Genomic DNA, 23,375 nt, shown 5'->3' with positions numbered 1-23,375 from the left:
ACCAAAATGCAGTCCATGTTTAAATTTACCTGAAAACCTCACCCTAAACAACATACTCACCATAAGAGCAATCTTGCTGAACATTCAGGCTTGGATGATGATATGTTTTCTCACTCTTGACCTTAAAAAGACTTAATTCTTTCTGTTCTTACCCAAAGCAAAACAATCTTTCAACACAGATCTGCCACAGTACCTTGATCTGCCAGATGTCACCCCACTTTGTCGCCATTGGTCTCCTTCCTTGAAATAATACTAGACTCTTCCCTAACCATGACCTACACATAATAAACTGCTAAGAACGCTAATTTCCAATGGAAAGCACTAAATAAAACTAAAAACAATCTTACAATCAGAGCGCTTGAAAATGGATATCCATGCAATATGATTCTAACAGAGGCTTCCCAATCTGCCCTTACTCCAATACAAACTGTCTTCCATGCAGGACCCAGGCTACTCTCTATGACCAAGATATTCAATCGCATCCCTCCAGTACTCATTGATCTGCACTCGCTCCATGTCAAAGCCACTATCACGTTCTAGCTGGGCTGTTTAGCCCTCAAAGGAATCCTTGCAAAAGCCCAATCTTACTTGACCAACATGCTCAAGACATTAGGTGGAACATGGAACCCGAGAAGCAGAGAAAACCTTCTCTTGGAAACACTCTTATTCTGAGCCTCTCATGCTCTACAACAGCCCTTCTCTGGAGCAGCCTCCACCTTTTGGAACTCTCTGCCTACAATCAGAACTGCTCCAAGCCTCCTTTTCCTGTGTCGTCTGTTGAAGACTGACCTGTTCAAACTATACTTGTCTCAGTATTTCCCACTTTTTCAGAACTGATCGATACAATACACTTGTAATCTCACCCTCCATCCCTCTACCTTCTTGACGCCCATTTCATTTTCCTCTTCCTTCATCTCCCTAGCCCAGTTAACTCATTCCTCCCGCAACCCATTTATCCCCTTCACTCCTGCTAATGCTGCCCCTTCTCAAGTCTCGCCTACATACTCTTTTACCTGCTCTTATCCTACTTCCCCCACACACTCTCCTCCTCGCTTATTATCCATGTTTTACTTATTTTTAATAATTAGCATTTCTACATAAGATTTTATGTCACACTTATTGTTAACTTGTAAAGTGCATGTACACCCTGGGTGATCATGTGCTATAGAAAACTGCAAAATAAATATATTTATTTATATGGATGTATCTATTATTTAATGATTTTAGTTCAAGATCCTGGGATACAGCTAAGCCTGTCAAGTCTTACCAAGAGTTTATAGTAAGAATTATTACAGTGTAAGTGTTCTACTCCTAGAGTTGTCAAATGAGATAAGCAACACAAGATCTTTCCCTTGATTTTTTTCGGGGGAGAACATGGCGGCAGTCGGCTGACTCGCTGCGGAGCTCCGTGACCGGGCTCCCGCTGTTCTTCACCTAATCCCTGCACCTTAAAGAAATATGAGTAACTTTCACGTTTTGAGATTTCCCCTGAATCTTTGAAAGAATCTTTTTATTGTCCAAGCTCTTGGACTTTAAAGAGTAAACCGAAGGAAAGCAGCGAGTATTCTTTTGACATACCCGGTAATTGTTGGATCTCGACGCGGCTGTTTGTTTGTTCTTCCTCCCTATGACGGGAGCTCTGGGCGGCGAATCAGGCAGCTTCGGCGGCGGAGGCGGCTGGGAAGCTGTATGCTCTATTGGCCCTAAACTAAGTTTGAAAGATGAAGAAATACATCGCGGAGCGCCGGCCGTTTTCTGGCTCTGGTCTGTGGCCGCCCTGGAGTTGCGACGGGGGAGGAAGGCACGCTGTCTAGCGCTTACTGTATGTAGCGCGCTAGTCAAATCCCAAGCTTTAAACCTCGAGCTTGATTCACGAGGAGCAGTGGAGGGTAAAGAGGCAGCTCAGTGTCCTATGGGCACAAGGCAAACGGGAATTTCCGTGGAGGAGTTTTCGGAGAAGTCTGAAGAGGAGTGTTTGCAGCTACATCCACGGTCCCCCAAAATTAAAGGCAAAGGCAGAGGGGCTCGCAGAAGAGGCAGAGCACCGGGGAAGGAGTCCACTCGTAATACTCCATGTGAGGTAACCCAGGCTAGACCGGTGGGAGGCCTTCTTGAAGGTAAGAAAGCTTCTTCTTATTTGTCTGCAGAAGTAAAATCAAAGGGCATAAGTGCAAACGGAACCAGACGTAAGGTAAAACTTAAAAGGGATTTGAACGCAGAGTTGGGTACTAAGATAACTCCGTCCTTGCGTTCCTACTTCAAAGCAATACCACAGGTACTCTGCTTACAAGACGCTCAAGACATGTCTGCCTCTCTGTCAGTAATGGATTCAGGGGGGGTGAGAATACCTGCTCCCATCACTCCCACTATTCCGGATGTCATGGATGCTCCGACTTCAGTTCCGGACTGTACTCCGGCCCCTTGTCCCCCCTTAGGAGGAGATTCAGGGGCACTGCCCACTTCTGTGAATGTCTCATCTACGGGGGAGTTAGTTATATCTAGGGGCGATCCATTGCCTAGAGGCTTGCCTGGTCCGTTAATACGTGAATGCCAGGGGGACGGAGCCCAACTGGATTCTGTTGACACAATTAGAGCAGGGTTTGATGCTCCCCCACATTTGGCACAGCAGCAAGCCTCCGCCACTTACCATGAGACCGAGGGCACAGATTCCGCTGCCTCCCTACTAGCAATGTTTTCCTCCCTCTCTCAAGATATCAAAAAGGGGTTTGAAGAATCCTCCGCTAACCAGATGGACATCCGCAACCACTGTGAGTCCCTAGACAAAAAGATCGACGGTTTAACTTCCAGGACTGGAGAGTTAGAAGAAACAGTCACTGCGTTGTCTATGCACCTTGATAAAGTGGAGGAGGAGATTGTCAAGTTGCGGAAGGTTGATCAGACCCTATTAGACAGGATGGAGGTGTTAGAGAATAATGCCAGAAGATCTAATATCCGTATACTTAATGTACCAGAGGGCTCCGAAGGTTCTGATGTTAAAACTTATGTGGTGCAGTTATTGAAGGAGTCGTTGGATCTAGATCAGTCTTCAGAAGAACTGGCCATTGACATTCAAAGGGTCCATAGGGACCCATTTAGGAGGAACCAGCAAAGACCTAAGCCTCGCAAAATCCTCGTCAACTTCCACACCTACGCCCTCAAAGAGCGGATTCTTAATTTAGCTTTGAAACAAAAATCTCTTCCAGGAAAGGGATTTACTTTTCTTATTAGGTCCGATCTATCCAGGGCTACGTTAGAAAAACAGTGGGAGTTTGGAAGGCGGCTTGAAGCATTTAGAAAGTTGGGAGCCACCGCCCAGTTGGTTTTCCCTGCCGTCTTGAGGGTGATGTTCAACAACAAAATGTCTAACATAAGTACAGTGCAAGCTGCTGACAAGCTCCTCTTAGAATTGGGCAATAAGACAACGGGTTAAGTTAGAGTTAAGGAAGGAATTGATTCTGAAGGCTAGGTACAATCACTTGAATGCTGCTATTTGAGAGGGGGGAAGGGAAAAGAAATGGGAAAATGATAAGGGAAAAGGGGAGTGAGGTGGTAGGAAAGTATAAAAAAAAAAAAAAAAAGAGGGTAAACAAGAAATTTCTTTATATACTTTCCTTTTCCTAACCACCTTCCATAAATATCAACGGTTACTCTGAACTTTTTTTTTTTTTTTTTTGCGTAACTCGGTTCAGGGGTTGGTGGGAAGCATGGGAGCTTGAGTTAGGGGTGCCATCTGCTGGATTTGATCCGGTTAGATACACCACGGGTTCTCCAGGGGGGGGTGGGTGGGGTGAGGATGGGGGGCTTGGGAGGGTCACGGGGTAAAACGATTAAAAAATTCCTCTTGTGCCATCTTAGTGTTCTATTATATTTTGCTTTGAATATGAAAATCTTAGATATGTTGTTGTCTGCTATAAGGTTAGGTCAGACAAATGAGGGCACCTACGCAAGGTTTTGTATTCTTAGGGTCAGTTATCTAATATCATGGCTTTGGTTAATTTAAAGATATTATCACAAATACAACCATCAATCTAGAATTGACTTTATACTAATTAGCCATTCCTTAGTAGATCTTGTTAAAGATATTAAATACCTTCCAATACACTTGTCTGACCACTCCGCTATAGCTTTGGATCTTATATCACTATTAAGGGCGCCGGTGAGGAGTTGGTCCTTTGATCGTTCCTTACTCTCTCACTCAGAAGACGTTCTTTTCCTCAAGTCTGAGGTGAGCCTCTTTTTAAGGGTAAATGTTGGCTCGGCAGACATCGGAATTGTATGGGACTCTCTGAAAGCATTTCTGAGAGGGCTCATTACAAATAAAATGGCGTTCAGGAGGAAGGAATATAGGGAGGCCGTTATGTCAGCGGAAGCTAATATTGCTAAGATTCAGACCCAATTAGATCAAGTCGATAACTATAACACAGAAGCGGTTCGCTCTTCTTTGTCTGAGAGTTTACTTTCCTCAAGGGGCCATCTAGCTTCGATTCTAAATCAGCGGGTTCAAGAAAGGTGGGAGGCCAGCAAACTTGCACATTTTCAATATGGAGAAGGAGCGGGGAAACTATTGGCCTGGAAAACCAAAACGGACCAAGTACGGAATAACATCGAGGTGATTAGAGTCAATGGTTCCCCACTCTCCCGTGATGATGATATTAGATCTGCCTTTAGAGATTTTTTTCAGAATATTTATTGTGAAGACAAGAACATTAGTTTAAATACCATCAGAGATTGGCTTAGCAAGATCACCCTTCCAGCACTTTCTGCTGAGCAGAGCGAAATATTAGATGGTGAAATTTCGGAGGAGGAAGTCATCAAGGCCTTATACAATGCCAAAAAGGGGAAGGCGTCTGGTACAGACGACCTCCCGGCTGAATTATATAAAGTACTCGAGCGGGAACTTGTCTCTTTCTTGGTTCTACTATTTAATAACATCTTACTGGCTGGTGGGTCTCCCCCGAAGTCCTGGGACAGTGCGTCCATCACTGTAATTTTAAAACCGGGGAAACCACCAACGGCATGTAGTTCATATAGGCCTATTTCCATTCTGAATGCAGATTATAAACTATTTGCTTCAATTTTGGCCAATAGACTAGCTCTTGTTGCACCTAAAATCTTGCATCCCGATCAGAAAGGGTTTGTCAAAGGGCGCCAGTTAAATGAACTGACATATGACTTAATTGGGGCAATAGATCTGGCAGTTTTGGAGCCTTCCCCCTTGGCGGTCCTTACCTTGGACCGCCGCCAAGGCCTTCGACAGAGTGAATTGGTTGTATCTGTCGGAGGCCCTGGCGAAGTTCGGGGTGGGATCAGGGTTTCGTCGGACAATTGGCCTTTTATATCAGAACCCAAGTGCTTGTGTATTGGTGAATGGAAGTTTATCTGATCCCTTCAACATCTCGAGGGGTACAAGGCAGGGTTGCCCTCTCTCTCCGCTCCTATTTGATTTGTATGTTGAACCCTTTGCCCAAAGCCTGAGGGATAATGCTAACATCAAGGAGTTTGCGTGTAGGGGCTGGGAGAGAAAAGTGGCCCTGTACGCGGATGACATCCTTATTTATACTTCCGATGCCCATATGGCTCTTCCAGAAATATTCAAGCTAGCCTCTGCATTTGGAGAAGTATCTGGATATGAGATCAATGCCACAAAAACTGAGATGATGACTTGGAGTATGGACCAGGGTTTGAGTATTGCCGGTATTCAGCCAGGAAAGAAGTTGAGATACCTGGGTCTTGATATTGTTGAGGATTTAGACCAGATTGTCAATATCAATTTTTCAAAGATAGTTAAGGACTGTCGTAAGTTACTTCAGTCCTGGTCTTGTCTCCCTCTGTCGTTACTGGGACGGTCTAATCTGGTCAAGATGTCGGTTCTGCCAAAGCTTTCCTTTTTATTTAACACTATTCCCCTGTACTTCGATCCAATCCTTATTAAAACATTCCAGGCCGAGATTAACACATTTATTTGGAATAAACATCTTCCAAGAATCTCGTGGAAAAAGATAAGGAGGCGTAGGGAAAAGGGGGGCTTGGCTGCTCCGGACATCCAGTTGTATGCATGGGCGTTCCAGCTTTCCCATGCCAGAATGCTGTTAAAGAAGCCATTAGAGTTTGGTGTGGGAACTCTATACACCACCCTGCTTGATGGAGAGGGGGTTAGTCAGTTTGGATTCCTTTTGAAATTTGGGGATCCGAAGTACTTCAAAAAGATTAAACTGAAGATCCTACTGGGGATGGCAAGGACTTGGGTCCAGGTTCTAAAAGCCATTAAAATAGGGTATTATGGCAGTAGGACTCCCTTATGGGATCTCCCCGATCCCCCGACCTGGTTGGTGACTTGCTTGCATTACCCATCAGGGAGGCAGGGTTGGAGTGTTGGGGAGACCTATTTGTTGAGGGTGAATTGCTTTCTTGGGATTGCCTGAGTGGGAAGATTGGTTCTGGCCTATCTAGGCTAAAATATCTGCAGATGTCCAGTTGGTATAGATCTTATATAGCACAGCCCTCTCAGAGAAGTAAGCCCCCATTAGGTGGCTACAGTACTTTCATAAATTTGTTGATCGACAAACCCCCTGCCAGGAAAGAGATCTCGTCATGGTACAATTTGATTTTGGAGGAGTTGGACGGGGAATTTCTGCTACCTGATGAGCTTTGGGGGTCAGATATAAGCAATACCAACCTGCAAGAGTTATGGGGAAAATCATGTAGAATGATGTGGGATGTCGTGAAGCCGGCATGGTTGCGCAGGAACCACCTTTATACTATCCACAGAGCGTACTACTCTCCCCTTCGCCTGTCCAAATTTATTCAGGGGAACATGGTGAAGTGTGCTAGATGTGGTCTCTTGGCTGCCTCGGACATCCACATGTTTTACGAGTGCCCTTCTTTGTCGCAGTTCTGGGAAGCCATTTGTAAGATTCTGTCAACTTCTGTCGATTTCAACATAGTATTAGATTCTCAGTTAGTGATCTTTGGAATTCTAGAGGGGGTCTCCAATATGGCGAAAAAGTTAGTCTTCTATGCAATATTGCTTGCTAGAAGGGAGATATGCAAGAAGTGGAAGGACTGTTCACCTCCCTCTGTTATTGAATGGTTTGCTTCTGCCCTGCAAGTCTCCAAGCTGGACTTGGTCAGAATAGGGAATCCTGAGAAAAGATCTTTTTGGCGCCTCCTGAGATGGGATCATTGAGAGTCTGGTTTTTTTTTTTTTTTTTTTCCCCAGGTCCAATGATTAAGCCATCTATCCTATGTCTGGGTATGAGTAATGCCTGGATACTCTTGTTCAGTATTCTGGTGGATTTTCAAAATCCTCTGTAAGGTTACGCTATGTTGATCGTTGGTATGTCAAGCTCTACTGCTATGGGACGAGGTTCTCGCTCATCGTTTGGTCCCCTCCAGTTGCCGACTGAGGTAGCATTTTGTTTGCTAACCTATCGATCTCGCACATAGAACCTTGGTGGCGCATGAGGAAAAAAAAAAAAAAAAGATCTTTCCCTACAAAGTAATCTGTGAGATTTCATGTAACAAAATACCTGCCCGCAGGCGTAAACAATGTGCAAAAACAATCCACACTTAAAAGATTATTGGGTTTACCATATGTGTAACATAGTAAATAAATCAGGCCTACCGGCTTTGTCGTAACTTTTCATAATAAAAAAGAACAGACCTATGGCATCTGAAAATATGTTTTTTTTTAACACACCAATCAGGTTTGTAGATGTTAATATTGGCCTGCCACTATAACCAACTCAGGTCTACTGTTTTGAGGTTAAGCATTCCCACAAGGCAACCAGCAATCATACATAAAACATACAAAAGGTGCAGAGAAGAAAGCTTGCAATAAGTCTAACCACTGACAATTGCTTAGGGTAGCATTCCAACCCATCGTTCGCTTGACCACCATGCCCCTTCAGTTTGGACCCAGCCTTGTCCAAATCAGACTTGACCCTGCTCCAATATGAACAGTCCGGTCCAAACTACCTGGCCAGGCCAGTGAATCGAAACCATCAAGCATACAGTCATAAAATTACAAATGCATACAAAATTACAGTTGAAAAAGCAAAATACTATCTCTACTAAAAGGGTCTAACAAAACCTCTCAAAGTGCAAATCTTCTATATCCACGGTGCATGAGAGGGGTACCCAATACTAAAACTACTGCCTGATATGGCAATCTGTGAGATTGCATGCAACAAAATACTTATCAATAGGTTATAATACAGAGTAATAAGAATCCATTCTTAAATGCCTATTGGCTTTAACATATGCTTTTCACAATCAGCGTGTTAGGCCTACTGCCTTTATCTTAACTTTTCATAATAAACAATCAGACCTATATTCTTAAGTATCAGCTCGTTATCATAACCAACTTAGACCAACTGTGTTGGACATAAGCTTTCCCACAAGGCAACTTTCAGGCATAACATAATAGAATTAGAAATACGTACAAAATTACAGTTGTTAAACAATATAAAAAGCCTCCTAATAGAGCCTAATAAGGATTATCATAGTGCAAATCTTTTTCCCCATGGTTGGTCGGGTGAAAGACAAACACCAAACCCTTAGCTACTAAGGTAATCCCTATGAGATTCCATGTAACAAAATAACTGTCTACAGGCTTGAACAGAGTGCAATAGCAATTCACCCTTAAAAACCTATTGCTGGTAACACTTTTTTTCTTTGTAGTAATGTTAGAAACAGATCACAACTAAGGAATCTAACATAACTTTTCTAAGAGAACTGATAAGGCCTACAAAACTTTACCATTGTCTTTATGCTATAACTGACACGGGTATGCTATAACTGACACAGGTATACTGAAGTGCAGGCGTAAACTGGTAACCATCATCTATGAGGTTATAACATTTTAAATATGTAGAAAGATACAGTTTGCAATACAATGTACAAGCCCTCTTAATATGGTCTAACAAGAATCATCACATTGAAAATCTTCGAATCACCGGGCTTGCTTGATTGGCTGACCAACCCCAAAACCCTTGCCTTTTATGGTAATCTGTGAAATTACATGATACAAAATACCTGTCTACACCTTGTAACACAGGGTGATGTCAATCCATTGTTCGAGGCCTATTAGTGTTAACAAATGTTTTCCACAATAAATAAGCCAGGCCTACTACTTATGTTGTAACTTTTCATATTAAACTGACCAGACATATGACATAACGTTTTCTTGTGAACCAAGCAGGCAGATAGCATGTCACCATAAATAACTCAGGCGTACCGTTTTGAATGGAAGCTTACCCCCAACACAAACCCTAAGCATATAGTCCTAAAATTACAAAGCTATACAAAATGACAATCGGCTAAGCAAAATACTATCTCTCTCAAGGACTCTCACAGAGCAACTATCTGCAGTTTGTCACAGAGGGTAACCAACACAAATCCCTTAACTACTGCAGTAATCTGTAACACAATAGTTCTCTGCGAGCTTTAATAAGTCAGGCCTATACATGCTTGATCGTAAAATTCCAAAATAAACAGATCAGGCCAATTGCCATGATCACTGGATTGCCCCCATAACCAACTCAGTCCTGCTGAATTGAGTATAAACTTTACCACAAGCCAAAAAGTGCAATACAAGCACTCTTTTCAGTGGAGGCACATCACTTTACTGAGGAAGTTATGTTTTACACCCATCTCCTATGCTGATGATACTCAGCTCCTGCTATCCTTTGACAAACATGATCCCAATGCCCAGTCCACCCTCTCAGAAGGTATGAAAGCCATTGCCAGCTGGATGAGACAAAATTTTCTCCAGCTTAACGCAGGCAAAACGGAAATGATGCTGTTTGGTGATGCTCCTTCAAGATGGTCTCCTAGCTGGTGGCCTACAGAATTGGAACCTGCATTGGATCCCAAGACTGTGGTAAAAAATGTAGGGGTTCGACTGGACCAGAAACTTATTATGAAGGAGCAGGTTTCTACCACCATTGGCGCTTGCTTCCATGTACTAGGTCTCTTGCGAAGAGTATTTCCCTTGTCCACTCGTAAAACACTGATCCAGGCACTAGTATTGAGTCGACTAGACTACTGTAATGCGTTGCTGATCTCAGCCAGCGAAGCATCACTGAACAAATTCCAAGTGGTCCAAAACACCGCAGCAAGACTGGTCTCCAATGCTCCTGCCCACACCCCCTCTCTTCCTCTCTTTCAGAAATTGCACTGGTTGCCTGTAAGGAAGCGAATCCACTTCAAGATCTGCTGCATTGTTCATAAAGCCCTAAACGGCAAGGTCCCTAGTTCTTTAGCAGAGAAATGTAAAAAAATATCAGCCTCCTAGGACACTACACTCAGGGACTAAATCTCTTCTTGTGGTCCCACGCTGCAAGAAAGCTCGGCTAGGTGGGAAAGCCTTCTTCCACTTAGCCCCTACCTTCTGTAATCAACTGCCAATCCATTTGCGTGAATGCTCTGACCTCCTGAGATTTCGCAAGCTCTTGATGACCTTATTGTTCTAACATACTTTCCTGTTGCTGTCCAACGTTGGAGTTCACAAACGCGAAGATACACCTTGGGGGGGGGGGGGGGGGGTGATTCAGGCGCTTTATAAATCCTAAAAACAAATACAAACACTTGGGCCCAATCAAATCCTGTACTCAGTGGAATCTATATGCGGATAGAACCAAGCCCCTCTCCGTAGACTTCTGTAAGCTCTTTTATATGTGCACCAAAGATCTGGTGGCATCTGTGTTCTCAAGCCAGACGTTAAAGGGAATTTTCTGATTTCTATTCTTATTAAACATAGTTTTAAAAGAAGTTGTTCAGTTGGTCTTGAATACGCTTCACAGACGATTATTCAAAAAGTTTAGAACAAGATGGCTGTATCCTTTAACTCGATGGATAACTACTGTAAAGAATGAACTCGTCGCAGAAAAGCCTCAGTGTCACTGCACTCGCTTCTCTCGCAGTGATATGATTGCCAGACAATTCTGGGGGCAGAGAAGCCAGCTATCCCTGCCTGTGTTTCAGAAGACACCGAGACGCAAGCAGAGAAAGCTGGGCGCCACTAATGAAAGGCGATGGAACCGCGGAAACAAGGAAGCAGTGTGAGGAAGACGGATGTGACCCGGAACGACTTACTGGCAGCTGTGCAAGAACAAAGGCTGGGAGGTGGGCTGAAGCAAGTATTATGGTCCTTTGAAAAATACTAGCTAGCACACAGATTCTGCAGCCCCATATATGATTGGAAGCATCTTGTGGGGTCTGGCTACCATAAAAACAAGCAGTGTGGTGTTCACTCACCACACAAGGTGGTACAGCATGAGGAAGAGAGGTGCCAAACTGACCTTGAGGCACTGAATTCACTTTGATGGATGGATTTACTGGTAGGTTTTTTCTCTTGTAATTGATTTGACTCTCACTTCACTAATCATGGTGGATGTTGCCATTGCAAAGGATATGGCAAAATGCAACGTTTACTTAATAATGACTAAGGCCAGCTGCTAACGCCTGCATGGTTTTCCAGGAATATGTTAGGATGGGGGCTGCTCATGCATGACGGCAGAGAGGGTTGGGTTTGCATTGTGTGCTAGTAGCCATCTTGATTCCATTGGATCCTGCTGCCACCTCTAGTCCATTAACAGCAGTGACCGACTTTAGTCAATTGCCACTGATTCTTAAGCAGTAGCAGCCATGTTTATAGCAGTCGTCTTAGCTTCATTGGTCTGAGTGACAGCTTGATTACATTGGCATCGGTGTCCATCTTCAGTCTGTTGGGAGGGCCTATCTACCACCTGAAATTAGTTTGCATCCACTCGCGACTTAAAACTGTCAGTAATGTGTGGTTCTCTGGGGGAGCAAACAATGGTGGTGAAAAGCGAGTGGAACTGAGATGGTATCGAGCAAGCTGATGGATAGACAACAAAGACAGAGGGTGAAAGCAGGCAAATTAAACAGGCAAAAATTCGAGGCAGAACAGCTACAGAAGAGAGAGATAGCACACAAAGGGAAAGAGAAACATTTCTGGAATCCCTCTGTAGTTTATGTTTTTTATTCTTTGTAGAGAGCTAGGAAATCCGCTAGGAATCTGGGAGTATGGTTCGAGGACAACTTATCCTTTTCCACCAAGGTTAAGAAGCTCTCAGGCAGCTGCTTTGGCCTCCTCAAAGCCATAAAGAGATTCCTCCCCCTTCTTCCTAGGCCTGCTAAAGAGACGGTCATCCGCGCCTTGATACTCTCCCGCTTGGACTATGCCAATGCTTTGTATGTGGGCATCCCGGGTTATGCATTGAATAAACTTCAGGACGTCCAAAATGCAGCCGCCAGGCTTCTCCTTGGAATTTCCAATAGGAGTAGCGTGCACGAACATCTACCCTCACTGCACTGGCTTCCTGTAGCTGAACTGGTCAAATTTAAATCCCTTGTCATTGCCCATTGTGCCCTCCATGGTCATGGCCACGCATATTTAAGGAAGTGGTTTTCCCTCTGTCCCGCTGAGACAACTACGCTCATCAGCACTTCTTTTAGCTAAAGTGCCCTGCTTCTTTCGCCACAGACTGGGCAGTTGTTCCCTTGCTGTATAAGCCACCCAGGCTTGGAATGCCCTTCCTTTTGCACTTCGCCTTCAAGAAACATCTAAAAACCTACCTCTTCGCCCAGTGTTAGTCTGGTGACTCCTCTTGGTTTCGTGCCGGGACACTCCTCGGAGTAACCGCGTGCGTTAGAAAACTATATAACGTAACATAACATAACATGATCCCAGGTTTCATCGTGCTGTTTTGAAAAAAACTGAAACAGAGAGCTTTGTCAGGCTGCTGCTAGGTCTAATGGAATAACTACTTACTAGTAGTTTCTTATAAGTAGATTTCCTTAGGAGAGTAAGTTAAAGGTCATCCCACAGTTTTGCTTCCACTTTTGCTGCTTGTATGTGCACTGCTCTTCATTCATCCATCTTTAATTCATCCCAACAAGGTTACCACCTGGCAGAGGAGGGCAGAAGCTTTTGAAGAGCACCCTCTTTGGTAACAGTGTAATTAAGAGGTTAACGGGGTAATATAGATCCAGGTGTTTTAAAAAAATATATCTTTAGTGTTTTGTTCATTTGTGAATACAACATATAGAGGGAAGACCCCGCCTCTAACAACCAAAGAACAGTACCAGAATAAAGTCCATATCGATTGCTGACTGATTGCTCTGGATAACATGTCCATATGAGGTTGTCACGTTGCAGTACCCATTTCCCCGCCCTATTCCGCCGGGACCCCCTATCCATGCTCAGCCAAGGGGCTTGGTGGGGAGGGCATGGTCTCAGGTGGCTGCCCTCACTCTGTAACCAACTCTTCCCAACGAAAGAACTCTTGTGGCTGCACTCTGCATCATTCCTAATCATCCCTCAGGTTGGGTTGGGGCGCACCCCATTAGGTCTCCGATTCATCGACCCCTCTCCTTCAGACAGATCCTCTGCCTCTGGGGCTATTAAGCTGCACTGCAGGTTGAACCATATAGCACTATCCTCTTCCACCTTCTCATCAGTCCTCACAATCCTCATTCTATGCCCCTCCGCCACTGCCCATCCCCCAACACTGTAGGCCCCACATTCGCCATCCAATGGATGACAATCCGCCTTTTGGCCAGTATAAGCCCCAAATGTGAAAACCATCTTTGCATCTTACCATCCTTGGGGGGGAACAAGCCCCAATAAATACATCTTGATCGAGGGTTCCAGTTGGATCCTTGTCACAGTCTCGCAGTTTACCTACAACCTCAGCCGAATATTGCACTACCTCGGGGCACATCCAGACCATATATAGGAAAATAGCTTGTTCCGATTTGCATCTAAGGCACCCGTGTGGTCGTTGGGGGTAAATATGATGCAACCTCATAGGTGTGAGGTATGTGCGATGAGAGATCTGGAAATGTGTCAGTTTAAACCTAGCATTACTAGATACCTCCTGCACCTGTGTGCATTCTCTGTCCGTCAGTGGTTCCTGTAAGTCTGCCTCCCAACCATGTCGCATTTTCATTACCAGCGGCAACCTGTGTTGTTTTAATGCTGCATATAAACTGGAGACAGTACTCACCTAGAATCCTCCTTACTAATAAGACTGTCAGCGTCTGTGACACTGCTGATGCCACAGGGAACCCAGTCCATATTTCTCGAAACATCCTGGTCAATGTAGCAAACTGCAAAAACTGTCCTGCTCCCACCCGAAGTACTCCTGCATCGTCTGGAATGTTGTAAAGGTTTCTCCTGTAAACAAGTCACCCAGCCTGGTGCACTCCCACTCTGTCCACTGTCTCAAGGACATGTCCCAACCATTGCAAATGAACTGCTGTGGCCATCCCAACGGTAGATCCCCGGAAAAGGGCATTGCCCACAGGACCCGCTTCACCACTGATTCCCATGTTATGGCCACTTGACGTATTATGAAAGGGCATGTGGTCAGTTGGCGTGCTCCTACCAGGAGGAAGACTGGCAGGTTCTCTGCCCCTAAGTCCCTGCTAACAATCTCTTTACCCAATTTTGCTTCTGTGAACACCATCGCACTGCGTGCTGGAGCTGAGTAACCATATAATATATTTCCAGGCCCGGAAGACCCAATTCCCCTCTCTCAGGACTAGCTTGAGCACTATCAGTCCTACCCTAATCCTCCTTCCTGCCCAAACCAACGAAACCAGTAGGCTGCCCAACTCCTTAAACACAGTATGAGGTATTGGACATAGGGACATCCGCTTACGCATAGGCACCATGGGATGTACACCATTTTAGTAACCCCTACTCTGCCAATTATAGATAAGGGCTATGTATTCCAAAATATCACAGAAGCCTGGAATCCCTCCAGTGCTCTATGTACATTATAAGCCAACTGCCGCTGGGACGTGTGTTACCTGGATACCCAAATAGCAGAATGTATCCGTCTCCCACCAAATTCCTACTTGCAGAAGCCCCGCAACCAGAACTGTGTACAGCCGTGCCAATGATAACAATAATGACTTACCCTGGTTAACATATAGCCCCGACGTCTCCCCGAATGTATGAAGCTCTACAAGTAGCCTCAGGATGGAATGTCGAGGTGGTGTTAAATAAAGAAGGATACCCTCTGCATATATTGACAACACGTGCGTATTGTTCCCCACCCTTTTACCCTCACTGCTAATGCCCCACGGAGATGAATGGCCAACAGCCCCACCGCCCCGCTGAACAACAGTGGGGGAAGCTGGCACCCCTGTCTGGTCCCCCTCTCAACCCTCCAGCTGCTCGAGACATTTCCCCAGTGCGCACTTGCTATCCACTACAAGAACTTGGCCCCAAATCCCATCCTCCTAAGGCCCTCCATCATGTAGCCCCAATCCAATGTATCAAATGTCTTTTCCATATCTAAGGCCACTAGAGCACCTTGAGAGTCCGACCCATGGATCCTGTGCATAATGTGAGTTACTCGTTGAATATTCATTGTGGTACTTCTAGTGGGAATAATCCCACATTGGTCCTTAGTCACCAAAGTCCCTATTGCAAGTTTAAATCCATTAGCCAATATTTTTGTTAATATTTTCACATCAACGTTTATCATAGACAATGGATGATAGAATCCAGGTAATACGGCTTGGCAACACTATTATGACTGCCTCCCTCATGGACTGGGGAAACAGGCCTAAACTGCGGTCCTCTTGTATTACTTCCAGCAGTGGAGCAACAAATGCACAATAGAGTCTATATACTCCCGGGGCTTTATTATATGGCATATCACAAATCACTTCACAAATTTCTTCCACCTTAATGTCTGCCTCCAACGCAGTCTGCCCATCAGGCCATTGGGCTTTAATAGGTCTCTGTCAAGTAAAAACTCAGGTACTGATTTATCACCCTCCAGGCGGAGACCATCCTGCCATCCACCCCTGAAAATTCCAATTTCATGGTCGGAGGAGTCTCTTTCTTAAGCGACCAGGCAAGGAGACCACCCAGCCTTGCCCCGTCAGGCTGCCCACTCCACAAATAGCCCAGCATGGCCTCCCACAGGATCACGCTGCTCCCATGTCCAGCACCTGGCGCTTCACTTTAACTTCAACTGGATGCCACAAGAGCAGGGAGGGCCCAACAGCCCCACTCCTCCACTGTCTGGTCTGCTATTCATTGCGTGACCCACACAGGCAGCGGGCATCACGGTGATCCATCGGTGCCGGCTTCAGGCCATGGCCACCACGTGGAGACCTTGATGCTCTGCTCCCTCCACCGTGCGTACTATGCAGGACTGCAGGGCCTATTCAGAACCCACACTCCTGTCGTTTCAGGGCCCCGTCCTAGCCCTAGTGCCGCCTGCCCACCAGTTTGCAGGTGCTGCGCTCATCAGGACTCTACAGGCCGTGCCCATCTAAGGCAGCGTGAAATCACTCAAGACCGCTCTGGGGGGGCTCCACCACTATGGGCCTACGACATACAAAATAAGCTCTGCCACAGGGGCAGGGAGCCACAGGATGCATCAGGATTACACAGGGGAGTCCAGAGCCTCAGTTCAGGACATGTTGTCAGCCATCTTGGTTGGCCACGATTCAAGTGTTAATAACATTTGCATTGGGTAATGGGTGTTTTCTTCCCCAGGACTAAATTTCAGCTACAATGGGGGCAATTATGCAATAAGTGTTCACACATTTTTTGTGCCTGTTTTGCACATTTGTACCCCCTTTTTCACATTTTGTGCAGACCGTTACCACCAAGTAGAAGCTGTAGTAGTGTAAAACTTAGGACTTAAACATTTGATTAGCTGGATGAGGGTAGGTAATCAGTATTGCAATAAAGTTATCCCAGCCCCATGGTAGACTCCACAAGCAGACTGTGAAAAGTCACATTAAAAACAGGGCTTAGACAACATTGACACGCCGTCTTGGAAGAAAGTTGTAAGTCAAGCTAATGCTTGATTACCGATCCCTACATCAGTGGCCAATAAGAATCATGCTGCAGAGAAGTCAAGAAATATAAGAACACCGAGTCTCTCGGAAGACTGAGCCTATTTTATTGTAAGGTCGCCTGTAGTAGAGTTGGAGAAGAACTGGCATGCTTGCCTGAAGGAGTTCTAAAAGTACATTACCTGAATGAGCAGCTGAAGCTGGGAAATAATGGGATATCAAGAAATGTATCTATGACCTAAAGAACTGAGAAGCAAATTGTGGTCTGTAATTTAGAAATAGGTCTGTGGTCGCCAGGGTCTAAAGAAGAATTTCTCACAAGTGGGGGGGTAAGAGTATTTTCATGTAATAGCTCAGTGGAAAAGGAGCTGAGCAGAATCCTTACAATATGGCACACAGGGCATACACATGGGTGGTGAATGTCCATAGGCGATCCTGAAACTGGAGTGATCTGGGGCAGGATTTTCAACTACTCTTTGTTTAAGGAAGTCCGGATTTCAGTGTAGTGGCTGGACCTGTGGCAGTCTGTGTCAGAAGTGAACAAGGAAAGCAATACATGCTGGAGTTACAAACAATTTTTTTAAAGATTTTGGAACGAAAGCCATTTTGGATAGGAGGAAAGTGGAAATACCGATACATACTTCCTGGGACCAAAGCACTCAAGATTGTAAATCTCCTGAAAGGAGCCGTCTTCTAGGAATCATAAAATCTAGCTTTTCCCCATAGAATTCACCTCAGTAATTATTTTGATTATACTCTTCCTTCTTTTCATGACCATTGTTTCATGACCAATCTTGGAACAAAAGTGAGTGTACTTCTCCCCGCGTTGAAAAAAACCTATCTTAGTCCATTCTATCAAGTCCATAGTGATGATTTATTGCAACATTCATCGCTGCAAGTATTTGCTCTAACCGTGTTGCTGAACAAGTAAAATTTGATTCAGGGCAAGAGATCACGGCATCCTTTTTTGTACAGCCTGCTCGTAGGACTCAAAAAGCCGACGATTGACAGACCGAGCAAGCTTCACACTGTGCTGCATGAAGGGTCACATCATACATTTAATTGATACTCTGCATCTGAGTGTCACCATTTGCCACAAATCCCGAATCGAGGTGCTGTCTGTATGTTTCTAGGTGGGCAACTGTTCAGCCTTCCAGGGAGAGACTTTCAGTCTCTCTCGGTTGAGCGTGTATCTTTACTTCTTCACTTTGTTCCCCAGACTGCTTAGCAAACTCAAGCATTGTGGACCATGTTACACAACTTGGCTCATTTAATGTGGACACAATGGGGCCGATTCACAGAACTAATCTGAGATAAAATCCTAAACTTACTACTTTTGGTATTCACAGAAGGCATTTAGTAGTAGTTAAGTGAGGACTCCAAACTTTACTACTACTAAACTGAGACGCAATCCTACTAAATGCCTTCTGTGAATACCAAAAGTAGTAAGTTTAGGATTTTATCTCAGATTAGTTCTGTGAATCGGCCCCAATGTGGTTTGGGTCTTCCATGCCATTGACTCCATTGAAAGCAATGGGTCGTTCATAAATTCACATGCCTTAAATATTCCCATTGCTAGGTCCACAAATCCTCGAAATAAACTTAGCAAAGCAGTTAAAAGACAATATTAAACAGTGGGTCTTTCATATTTAGTCATTCTTTTATTTCAGCCAGTGTTCTTGCATGTGGTTCAGCCTCACCCATTTGTAGAAGATAGTCTCTTGGTTCTGTTAAATCTAAGAGATGAAGATATGCAGACGGAGTTACTACCTCAACTTGGGGCTCCTACACTTCTTTCTCTTCTCTCTGTCCTATGTCTTACAACCCTCCTTCACACTTTCTCCTGTGCGCTTCTCTTTGGGGGTACTTCTCTTTCTCCTGTATTTCTTTCTTCTGCTGTAAATGTGTCCTTTCCTGTTGTTTCCTTAAACTTGTTTCCCTTTCTTCCTCTCCCTTCTCCTTTTCCCCCTTCTAAAATCCTGTTGTTTGTCTCCCCGCAGGTTCTACAGTTATTGTCCAGTCCCATCTCTGAATTTCAGAGAAGTCCGGAACAATTATCTAAGCTGGAGGGAATGAGGACCGTCGCCTGGTTGCAACGTTGGAGTCTTTTTTATCATCTTTTGGGGTTGGGGGTTCATCCACTAAATGCCCCTTTCCTTCTTAAACTAAGTGCTTGTTGTATTTTTTTGTGTGTGGTAAAAGCGTGTTGATTGACCTTAGACTTGCAAAAGTGTACACATCAGTGGATTGATTTTCGTGATTGAAACCTTTGTGGTTTTCTGTTGCCATTTTGAACTTCGTTTCAAGATTATTTACATCTTGGCCACCCAGCAGGGATAACCTCTAAGGCCGAGAGCGATGCCCATCTTCCATCTATGCTCATCTTGGTATACAAAGAAGAATACAATATCTAGGTCCTCCCACCCTCTGATTCAAAATTATTCAATATCTGATTCATACAAGGATTTATCTAAAGACTGATGACAACACCATGCCCTGGGAAGATGTGCGATTAATAGACAAGTCCCTAACCAACCCAAGGGCCCCATCCATCTCCCTGAGTCATCTTCCAACCTCCAGCTCCTTGTAACCCCCAGAAGCCCTCAGCCCTCCCTTGGATCTGTGGCTAAACCCATTTTCACTTGAAATCTATTCTTATTAGAAGGGCTCTAACTAACTAGCGTTTGCCCTTTTCCAGAGTGTGAATATGATGTCTTTAATCCATTAACCCACCTGCAAAATTAACCTCCCCACTAAAAAATCATATTCTGTAGGAAGAAAATGGAAAAGGTTTGTATCTATCCAAAGCTGTACCTTTAACCCTGTGATCTGATGGCACCCACCAGGCCATTATGCTACTTCATCGATACTGCCATTTAATTGTTGGATACCTTTCTGTCAAGGTGTGATTGGCACTCGTCATTGGTCCTGGGTCGAACAGACAATCCACTCAGCTTTTTCATACACATTGCCGTGATTTGCAGTCTGTTGTTGAGGTGATGTGCTTGTGCAAGAAATACATAAATGTAATATCAAAAGTTGTGTAGACTATCCATTTTTTGTGTTGTATTTTTGTTTGAAGTGTCCGTTTTTTGTGAGTGGACATGCGCTTGATACAGGACTCCTAGCAGAGAGTTTTGACAATATGGCGGAAGTGACCAGTTGTCAGGCAGCAACTATAAAACGATGGGGAGGTGGTCTGGAAGGAAGGGTTTGTGTGTCTCTCTGCCTGTGCATTTGCTTATGCCCTGGCACAGAATGATCCATTACCTAGGGAGTGCTGCATAGGCATGTGTTGCACTGGACCTACCCTGACCTGGGCCGATGTGACTCAAAACTGTCCTATTTCCGTGTCTTGCAGCTTGACCTCACACCAGTGAGCAGGTAAGGATTCACAGGTTTGCCTTCACCACCATTGCCTGTCTGTTAGTCTACCCTCTGACTTCCCACACACCTGTTCACAACTCACATTACCGGCAGTCCCTCCCCATTCTTCCAGGTCACCCTCTATCCCATCCCCAGTATATTGACATTTGGCCCTCCTTAACTCCCACACCCCTCTATGCCCAGATCATATTTTGTCTTGGGGCTCCCGGCCCTCCATTGTTGCTCAGTTGTGACCTTCAAATTTTTAGACTATTTACCCCCACCCCTATTCTTCATGGCTGTCTAATTTAGGGCCCTATTTCAAATTTTGTAGGTTAGCCCATAACCATCCACCCACCATCTACCATGGAAGTCAGGGTGCCGTCTCATTGGTGGCCTGGAGGTATACACCCCTGCCTGTCTCACAATGTATTTCAAATGGATACATCTTCCCATAGATTCCTCACCTTATGAATATCCTTCCAAACGCCAGATGAGTCTATACACTTTTTTCCCAATAATAGCTCTCCAGCACCACCAGGAGGTGCCATGCGGTATATAAGAGGTTGACACAGGTCACCCTTTCTTTTAGTTGTAGCTGCAGAGAGCGAGAGGCGAGATACACTTAAGCCAGCCTGTACATCTTCTTTCCCAGAAGCAAGACAAAGAGGGCTTGAAGCGCAGTGTAGGCGCAGGCATTTCAAGAAGTGCTTGATGTCAATAATAATTAAAAGAATATTACGTGAAGCACGGCGTCTCATGTGCATGGGAGGTCAAGAAAGCAAGGTGGGGAGAGGAAAGGGTGGAATAAACGGAGCGGGAACAAACGGAGCGGAACGTGAAAGCACGGTGGGAGAGAGGCTAGGGAGGGGGTGTAACAAACAGAGTGGGAGATGTACGGGCGGGCAAGGACAGTGTAACACAAGCAGCATGCAGAAGCACTCTGCAACATAAAAAAAGATTGCCCAACACAAAGGGAAAAGCAATAGGGAGAAAGGATACCCTTAATAGGCCAATACTCCTGGGTAGGGAACTTAACACGAGAAGGAGGGACCTTTAAGTAAACGAGCCACAGAGCAACAAGCTTTTCAAAACAACACACTTTAACAAATCAGCAGCGAGGGGCATAAAGGGGGGAATTAAAGCCCACATACTGAACACAGCATGTCTCGAAGAGACAGCGCGTGCGCTGCCTAAGCGAGACCTAAAAAAAAGAGCAGCTGCATAGCCTATTACATTGATAGCACTCCTCAGGGCAGAGTTGATGATCAGCTCTTTGGGGTCTGTGCCAAAGCTAAAAAGGGCAGTGTGGTGACCCAATGTAGCATTTTTTGTTGGATCATTCCTTTGTATCAAGATCTGCTACGCCTTAGCCAAAATAGACCATCTGGAGTGCATTTGCGCCCATTTCATTAGGGCAGAGGCTGCTTCACAGCTTTCTCCAGAAGCGTCTGATGGCTGACATCTGTCAGGCTGCCACATGGTCCTCCCTGCATACTTTTGCCAAGCATACTGTGATTAGTACTTTGCCAGGGCTGTGTTGCATGATCTCCTTGGTTAATGTGCACTACTTAATCACACCTCCCAGGGAAGTATTGCTTTGGGACTCATTCATAAGTTAAGGAATCTGCATGGAGGTGTATGCATCAGAATAAAAAGTAAGTTTCCGCGGTTGCTGATTTTTCTGGTCGTTACAGAATCTTCCCACAGATTCCTTACTACCCTCCCTCCTCTCCTGTGACTTAATGTCACGCAAATGTATGCAAAGGTATGCAAACATGTTTAATGCTGTTATTGTCACTGATGCTCTCTTGGTTCCTATCCGCATGCCTTGATGAGGCGCAAAAATGTACCAGGAACTGATGCCAATGCTTAAGTTGATGCCTAAAATACTCTGTCATCACAATTGCCTGGCAGAGTTGCAGCTGGAGTCCCATGGCGCCATCTGGTGATGTTTGAGAGCTATTGGTGGGGTAAAGATTGCGGGTCTGTTTTGCCCCTAGAGTGATATTCCTAAAATGGAGAAGCTTGTGTATCCTCTAAAATACCTAATGTAAATAACTGAGTTTAGTCTTGTTTCCCCCCATTCCACCACTTCCACTTTAAGCTAGATTCAGACTTGACACCCTTAGACTTACTGTTTTTTCTATCACTGATTCAGTGCTCCCTCCATCCTGCCAGAGTCAACTTAAGAACAGTACCACAATCTCATTGCAGGCCCCATTATCAGCCCTCCTCCAACTGTTCTATGTTCACCCAAAAGTGAAACGGGCAAAACGGAATTGCAACACTGGGTCTGGCACCGAAGTGGAAAATACCACCCTTGACCCCGAGGTCCATTAACCAGTTCTCTATCTGAGCTGTGCAGTGGAGAGAGAGCCCTTCTGGCATTGCAGGATTTCGTCACACTTAGGGGCATATTTACAAGAAACTGGTGAAGCGCAGTGTTACGCCAAAATTGGTAACGCCGCACACTGACAGTTTCAAAACGCAGGGATGCGTTACTCCTAGCGCTGGTGCTAAAAAAGTTGCCTAGCGCCATTGCAGACACTCTAGCGCCATTTTGCTAGGATGCCTGCACTGCTGGAGCAATTGTTTATGTGTAGGAAGAGACACCTTCCTGCACATAAACAATATTTACGTGCAATTTGCTCTATCTATGTGAGCTGCCACACGTGGAAAGAGCAAAATACGAGGAGAAATAAAACATTTCTCCTCGTATCGCCTGCTTAAGACCAGGGGGCATATTTTCAAGAGCTTATCGCCACCAGAACGTCACTTTTTGAGACGTTCTGGTGGCGATAAGCCCTTCGCCTTGTTTACAAGGCGGCGTTAAGCCACTTAATTCTGCAGCACACAGAGAAATGAGCAAATCGCCACTAGTGATTGTTCATGTGCAGGAAGGTGTCACTTCCTGCACATAAACAATCATTCCCCGCAACGCAAGCACGCTTGCACTATGGTGCAAGTGGGCCTGCGTTGGCGCTAGGCAGCTAAATTTAGCGCCAGCACTAGGGGAAATGCAGGGTATTCCGCATTCTTGGAAATGCGGCGCATTCCTGTGTTTGGAAACTGTCGAAGCGCAGCGTTAGCAATCTAGGCTTAACGCCGCGCTCTAACAGTTTCCATGTAAATATGCCATATAGCTATGC

At 45.0% G+C, this 23,375-nt stretch overlaps 1 protein-coding gene across 2 annotated transcripts in view; it reads left to right on the top strand.

Moving 5' to 3' along the window:
- MACROD1 (mono-ADP ribosylhydrolase 1) overlaps positions 1 to 19,895 on the top strand; it is a 2,692,027-nt gene extending 2,672,132 nt beyond the window's left edge. For both annotated transcript variants that reach the window (XM_085626020.1, XM_085626021.1), the window contains one exon: positions 18,858 to 19,895. In XM_085626020.1, the coding sequence (XP_085482146.1) occupies positions 18,858 to 18,889 (32 nt within the window). In that variant the 3' untranslated portion in view covers positions 18,890 to 19,895. The remainder of the gene's footprint in view (positions 1 to 18,857) is intronic.
- The last annotated feature ends 3,480 nt before the right edge of the window (positions 19,896 to 23,375 follow it).

The sequence above is a fragment of the Triturus cristatus genome, chromosome 9, assembly GCF_964204655.1.
Source record: "Triturus cristatus chromosome 9, aTriCri1.1, whole genome shotgun sequence".
NCBI lineage: Eukaryota > Metazoa > Chordata > Amphibia > Caudata > Salamandridae > Triturus > Triturus cristatus.
Note: the sequence above shows the minus strand (reverse complement) of the source record. Positions and strands in the feature narration are given on the sequence as shown.